Source organism: Sinocyclocheilus rhinocerous, unplaced genomic scaffold (assembly GCF_001515625.1).
Source record: "Sinocyclocheilus rhinocerous isolate Xijiao unplaced genomic scaffold, SAMN03320098_v1.1 scaffold1800, whole genome shotgun sequence".
In the NCBI taxonomy this organism is placed as follows: domain Eukaryota; kingdom Metazoa; phylum Chordata; class Actinopteri; order Cypriniformes; family Cyprinidae; genus Sinocyclocheilus; species Sinocyclocheilus rhinocerous.
The window spans coordinates 452261-459874 of NW_015651550.1; the positions used below are offsets into that span (position 1 = coordinate 452261).

Here is a 7614-nt window from a genome sequence, read left to right on the forward strand (position 1 = left end):
TATATATATATATATATATATATATATATATATATAGCACGGTTCTATTAAATTGATTAAAAGTGACAGTAAAGACATTTATAATGTTGCAAAAGGTTTCTATTTCAAATAAACTGTGTTCTTTTTAACTTTATATTCATCAAAGAATCCTGAAAAAAAGTATTTTGGTTTCCACAAAAATATTAGGCAACACAACTGTTTTCGACATTGATAGTAATAAGAAATGTTTCCTGATCACCAAATCAGAATATTAGATTAATTTCTGAAGGATCATTTGATGCAAGCTGTTGAACATTTAGCTTTGTTGTTACAGGATTAATTTACATTTCAAAGTAATAAAATAGAATGTTTATTTTAAATTGTAATATTTCTAAATATCATATTTTACAATATTACTATTTTAAGTCAAATAAATGCAGCATTGGTTCTGCAAGAGCTTAAGATACTTATTTTAAAACAAAATCTTTCTGACCCCAAACATTGGACAGTTGTGTATAATGTAAAGATAGAAATAGATAGATAGAAATGGCAAATCATAATTGGTGTTTTCCAGGCTTGGAAAAATCTGAAAGGTAAATTACTTTGTTGCCACTAGCAGAACTACAGAAACCTATGGCTGTTTTAAACAAGTTTCACACACTAAATGATTCATTAGCAAGTTAATCTGAAGTTTAACATTATTATTATTATTGACATTATCCAGTAGTGCCAAATGAATGGAACAAAGTAATTGATTGAGATCTTTACAGGAGTCCCCATACTTTCTGGCCAAGACTGCTCACATACTGTTTTTTGTTTTGTTTTTACTAATTTCTTTGTTATGTTTGCTTGGGACAATGTGTAATCTGTGCGCAATCTTTGTGTAATCTGACAGTGGGACTCCAGTTATGCAGGACTGGCTTTACGACAGTCTAGTGCCCTGCCAGATGGTCTCCATGAGAGGGTGCAGTCTGCTTTGAGAACTCTTCAGCGGCGTGGATGTCTCCTCCGAGATCTTGTCCGAGTCCGAGATCGGGACGTCTTCACAGCTGTTTCGCGTGCTCTCGTGGGTCAGCCGGGCTACACATACCGTTATCTGGACACCCGTCTGTTCACTATCCCCTGGCACTGTGAGGGAGAAGAAGGCCAGAAAGATGAGAAAGACAAACCTTGCTGTGACTCCGACCTGAGGGACGCTTGCAAAGCATTGTGGGAGCTCAATCAGTTCTTTTGCTCGGATGTAAAGCAGCAGACAAACGCAAGAGGCGTCAAGCGTTCCCGCAGTGACACTGAAAACAGTGAAGACACACCGGGGGAGGGAATGTGCGAAGAGAGTGTTAAGGACAGGTTACTTGAGGAGAAGCAGGAGAAAGAGGAGGAGGAGGAGGAGGAAGAGGAAGAAGACAGTGGTCAGGGCTGTTCTCATTCCTCACCTCCTTCATCTGCTCTGCCACCTGATGTGGCCGGCCTGGTTCAGTTTAACATTACCCTCATCAACTACATGGACCCTACAGCCATGACCCAACTGAAGGAAGAGCCGTATTATGGCATGGGCAAGATGGCGGTCGGTTGGCATCATGATGAGAACCTGGTTCCTCTGTCACCAGTTGCTGTCTACAGCTATAGCTGCCCAGCAGAGCCAAAGAATGAAGGTGAGGTCAAAAGTCTTGGGTAGAGCATTTAATACTGTATCAGAGCCATGGCACCATAGGGCTCTAACACTGTCGTTCTGAGCCTCTTAGATTCAAAGACCCGACTTTGTCCAAGACAATATTTAAAACCCTCCTATCAAAGCTGATACAGTATGTACCTCTAGTAATTCTGTTGTAACAAAACAAATAAACGTAGAAATATGATGGCAATTTACTCTTTAATGTACATCTTTATTTTAATGGGGTTTTAGCATTTTTAGTTAAGATTATTATTATTATTATTGTACCTACATTTAAATCAAGCATAGCATTCTGGCAGGTCACGTCAGTCAAGCTTGCATCAGCTGACTCTCAGTTGATCAATGACTACCTAAAGGAATACAACGCCTATCACGACATATCTATATAAAGTCTATTCAGTATTCAGGAGCTTTATTGCATTGCTCAGGAGCTAATTACCCTCCTCCATCCCCAGCTCCTCCTTTCGTTCACAGTCAGGACTTGACTTCTAATATTCCTTGTTAAGTCAGACTCCTTTATCTTTAATTATGTTGTCACATTAAATTGTCATTAAGAACATTAATGATATCTGCTACATTTGGTTCTCTTCTGTTTACCCAAGGGGGGTTATTGCTGCTCTCCCTGCTCTTATTCATGCTAGGCTGCATGGATGGGCAGGGAGGTTTTGCCCAGAACAGAACCATACCACCAATCCAAACTGTGAGCTAATTGTCTTTGACAATAGTGATCTTGACAGAAATAATTTAAAGACTTATTGGGGCCCCCTGGATGTTTGCTAAGGTCCCCTAGTGGACTCCAGCCCACTAGGGTAAATTTATTTATTTATTTATGCATTGTTTATTGAATGTACTTTTTTATACTTTCACTTTTTTATGGACAAAAATGTAATTATAATCAGAATTTAATTGTTAATAAATAATTACTGCTTATTTAAAATTGTATACTGTATAAAACATTATAGAATTGCATTTTAGAATCGAAACTGATAATTAACTGAAAAATACAAATTCTGTCATTTACTCACCCTAATGTCATTCCAAGCCTGTATGACTTTCTTTATTCTGTGGAACACAAAAAGAGATGTTTTGAAGAACCGTTTTTGTCCATGCATTGAATGTTGGTGGTGACCAAAACTACAATTATTTTTTCTTTTTTGTTCTGCATCAGTATTAAATGCATTATTAGAATTTTAATTTTTGGGTTAACTCTCTCTTTAAACATTCCCACTCCTGTTTCATTCTCATTGAAGAGACAACAAATCCTTTCTTTTTCTAGCTCACCACTGAGAACCTAAAACATTTATTATGACACCAGCTAGTTCAAAACCATCCTTCACTTGATAGGTCGAATGTGTTCATGCAGTCATTGTATGAACTTGTTCCATGAAGAAGCAGCCAGATCTTCCATATTTCACATGAATCTTACTGGAGACGTTTTTCTGGACATCAGTCTCTCTTCACGTCAGGCTAACAGCTTAGCATGCAGCTGTGTGCGTGTGTGTATGTCGGTTCGACAGAACAGAGCGTGGTGTGCTAACCAGAACCACCTGCCTCACGAGCTCCGTTTCGCCAATCTCTTACTGACCGATTTGACCTTTGACCTCCCCAGGGCCCGCTTCAAACAGCGCATGAATGGTCTGTGTGTGTGTCTTTGTGTGTGAATGTGTCAGTTTGTGTGGAATTATTCCACAGCTGTTCTTTTGGAGGTAAAATTGACCCTTCGGTTCCAGACTTCAGAGAGACTCCCCTGATGGAACCCGTGCAGAGCATTGCACAAAATGTTGCCTTCACTTTAGAGAAATCGCTATGAAATGCTGCAGACCAGCTGAAACGGATTGTTGCTCAGAAGAATTTCGCTTTGTACATCATTTATTTGTTGCTCTGTGTGTGTGTGTGTGCATGAATGGGTTTTATTTTTTTATTGTCCCTTCGGATAACATCTGTGTGTTGTATAGATTCGTGTTTCACCTGAACACGCTTTGAAGAAGAATATCTCACCGAAGCTTTTCATGATGCCCGTATCTTTTAACACGTCTGTGATGGGTTTATAGAGTATGCTGGCTGTGCTGCGGCGTGTAGTATCACGAACAGTCTCCGGTGGGAGGAGTCGGTCAGTGACAATCCTGTTCAGCTCTTCATCCAACACTGACTAGATCCAGCTCATTTCCTTTTCTAACAGGCAATGGTTTGTGCCACTGTGATTTTGAAGTGTTTTTGATGGAATCTTTTCTGCCGCTGCTGTGTTAGCTGCAGATGGCCCTTTGAGAGCTGTGTCAGAAAGCAAAGGCTGAAATTAAGTTACTATTTATCCCTGCTGAGCGCAGAGAAAGCCTTGCTCAGGGCTCGGGCTTCCAAGAGCGCTTTTGTATTGATTTCACTGATAGGTGCCAGCCTGCCCTCTCTTATTTTATTAATTTACTTACTTTTTTTTGTCTTATCAGTTACACTTTCTTTCTTTATTTCTCTTTGGCTCGGTCATTGTTTTTTGATTAACACAGATCGTTGGTGGAAGTTGCATAACATTTTATTAGTAAGTACTGTATTAAGTATTAGTGAGACATTTTATCAAAAGCGACTTACTGTGCACTTATTATGGTTCTTGAAATGGCAACTTCAGGTAATGACATTAAATTGCTGCATTGTATGCAGAACCGACTGAACAACTAGTTGTTAATGCAGCGATGTCTAAAACTCCTTGTAATTTTGTGTTGCACAATATATCGGTTTTCCACCAATATTCAAGTGTTTTTTTATTGTATTCACCTTACTCTATTTTTACATTTAGATTACCTTTTGTGGTCATTGATTCTCACTTAAAGTTAATCTGTAACAATAATAATTTAATGTAGGATACTGCAAATCTCAAAATGAATATCTGTTTTCATACTGTATAGTATAATGTGATGTCTAAATTCACTTGTAGTGAATATATTTAAAATATATAAAATATACTTTATATTTAGGTTTTAGTGTTTATTTCTGATTTAGGCATAAATAATTTAGAAATGGCCATGCTTTATTTTAATGCATCCTTGTTGCAGTGTAATTACACAAATAAGTACTGACTAATATTAATTAACAACATGCACTTATAATAAGTTTAGGGTTAGGATTTGATTTAGTGTTAGTTACATGTAATTGTGTATGATTATTACTGTTATTACTATAGTGAATACATGTGCTGTGAGTTGTTGCAAGGACACATTAAACTTAAGTGTCACCATAGAAATTTAACATCGACCATTCAGTGGTCACTGGCTATAACAAATATATTATTATCTGATTATGTGTTATTTATCATTATTTAGATAAAAAAACAAAAAATCTGGTACATCCCTGCTGTAAATTTCAAACTACATCTTTGTTTATAGGGGTGACTGAAAAGGACGGGGAGGGACAGAGTAAAGAAAAAGAAAAAGAAAAAGAAACCGAGACAGGAGGTGAAGGAACAAGTAAAGAAGAACTGAAGAAAGAAGAAGGAGAAGGTTCGGAGAAGGAGGAAGTACAGAAAGAGAAGGCATGTTGGCGTGTTGGACTGAAGGTGGCCTGGGACATCCACACACCAGGTCTGGCTTTGCCTCTACAGTCCGGAGACTGCTACTATATGACAGGTACACAATCACATTCATCTGTATCCAGAAACAGTAGACTCAAGTACATGTGTAAAGAGGATTGTACCGTCTCGGTCATGTTGAAATGCATTAGACCAGGAATTATCTTTCCCAGAGGATATACACATCTACATTCTTTTATATACATATGTGTCTGTTCCCCTAGGATTTTGCTTCCACAGGTTCCTTTATCATGTGTATCAGAGAGGTTAAGAAAACCAAATGTTATTTTATGAAGCGCTGTGACCCCTGTCTGAGAGCAGGACTGAGAGAGAGAATCAGTAAATCAGACTTTTATTACTGATGGCTACAACAGATGCCCCCTGTCTCCGACCCCACATACGCGCAAACCCTCTCCTCTAAATATCCCATAAAGTGAGTCTGATGACCTTGATAAGGACACTATTTATTTCCCGATTTCTGTGTACAAGCATGACTAATGCTTTCCCCCCCTATGCGCACAGTTTTATCATCTCCGCTTGGACATTTTCATCTGTTTGGAAGAGCTTTCCAGTGGTCGGGCCTCTTTGTTGCTGGCTGCTCTAAACTGAGCGTTATTTATACCTACCTAATGGCACTCTTACTCTTGTGAAGTGACTTTAAGTGAAAAGCTAAAGCAGCATAAACATAATGGGTCATAATGGGTTTCCTGGGCGCAGGACAAGGGTGAAAGTGTGACTGGAAAACTGGCTTATAAACTGTTAATGACACTATGTCTTCTGGCTGAATTAGTCAGATTTTAATTTTTTTTTCTGTTGAATTTGTAGAAAGCTACTTCTAAAGGCACATGAAGTCTAGACAGCAGTGCAGTGTGTTGGGGGGTTCAGTAAGCATCCATTCTCTGAGATGTGAAGAAAACCCCTCCCTAAAGATCCCTAAAGATATATATATATACACACACACAAACACAAACACACACACACACACACACACATATATAAGAATGATTTCTTAAGAACCATGTGACACTTTATACTGGAGTAATGGCTGATGGAAATTCAGCTTTGCATCACAGAAATAAATGATAGTTTAAAGGATATTAAAATAGAAACCATTATTTTATATTGTAATAACATTTTGCAAGATTACTGTTATTTTTCTGTATTTTTGATCAAATACATATTCTTGATGAGCATAAGAGGCTTCTTTAAAAAACATTACAAGTCTTAATGATCCCAAACTTTTGAGCGGTAGTGTATATGTGTGTGTATATGTATGTGTGTGTGTATATATAGGAAAGGGAGAAACAAGGGAAAATGAGGTACAAAAAGAAGGTAAAGGATGGAAAAAGCTGTAGTTTGCAATCTGTTTCCCCAAGGAAAAGGGAAAAGGATGTAAGTAAAAAAGAAGAGAAGGAAGGAAAACAAAACGGAAAGGAAGGAAACAAAAAAGAAGAAATGAAAAAGAAGGAAAAGAGAGAAGGAAATAAGGAAACAAGAATAGAAGGAAGGATAAGGTAGGAAAAGAGAAAAGTAGTAAGGAATGTAAAGGAAGAAAAAGAAAAGGATGGAAAAAAGAAGAAAAATTGAGTTTTAGGTAAGGGAAGTTTTAGGAAGTAAGAATGATGTGAAAGGACTTTTAAAGAGAGAGAAGGAAGGTAAAGGAAGTATTAGGAAATAAAAAAGGGATAGGTAAAAAGGAAAAGGGATAAAAATGAAAAAGAAGGTAAGTATAAAAGGCAAAGGAAAGAAGAAGTGGAAATGGGAGAAGGAAGGAAAAAGGAAAGCAAGCTAAGGAGAAAGAAAGAGCGGGAGAGGAAGGAAGGTGTACAGAAAATAAGTCATTCAACTCCCCATTCCTATGATTCTCTAACACTGTCACATCTCTTCCCCTCCATCCGCTGATGCCTCAGACTCTTGTGTGCAAATCTAATCTAATGATTCTCAGAAATGGAATTTGGTGCTGGGTAGCGGAGAACAATTTGTTGGACCGACACCGGGCCCAGCTGGTAATAAGATTTCCTGTGCTGAATGCTCCAGGGACAGGACAGACCTAGGGAGAGGTTTTGACCCAATAGATTTAAAAGCCCGCTTTTAACTCGAGCACAGCAGCCCCTCGATGACAAGAGAATAATGATAAATATTTATTAGGAGAATTTTGTATGGCCCAAGATTCACACCGAGGTTGTGGCAGAGCCCAGGTTGAGAGAATCAGAGTATTATTAGATACCAAGTGTTTTAAAGACAATTTAATGCAACAGAAAAAAAGTAATAGCACACAGAGGAAATGAAAGAGACATTACTGTTTATGCTGCAGTACATCAGAGAATTTAGCAAAGGAAAGTCAGTTCACTCAACGACTGTAATTACAACGCCTTGGGCAGTAGTTTATATATATATATATATATATATA

At 37.9% G+C, this 7614-nt stretch overlaps 1 protein-coding gene across 1 annotated transcript in view; it reads left to right on the forward strand.

Moving 5' to 3' along the window:
* Positions 1–5601, forward strand: part of LOC107713055 (alpha-ketoglutarate-dependent dioxygenase FTO-like) — a 9493-nt gene extending 3892 nt beyond the window's left edge. Inside the window, exons 3-4 of the mRNA XM_016518473.1 lie at positions 875–1631; positions 5023–5601. Of these exons, the coding sequence (XP_016373959.1) occupies positions 875–1631; positions 5023–5498 (1233 nt within the window). The 3' untranslated portion in view covers positions 5499–5601. The remainder of the gene's footprint in view (positions 1–874; positions 1632–5022) is intronic.
* Positions 5602–7614: the final 2013 nt, after the last annotated feature.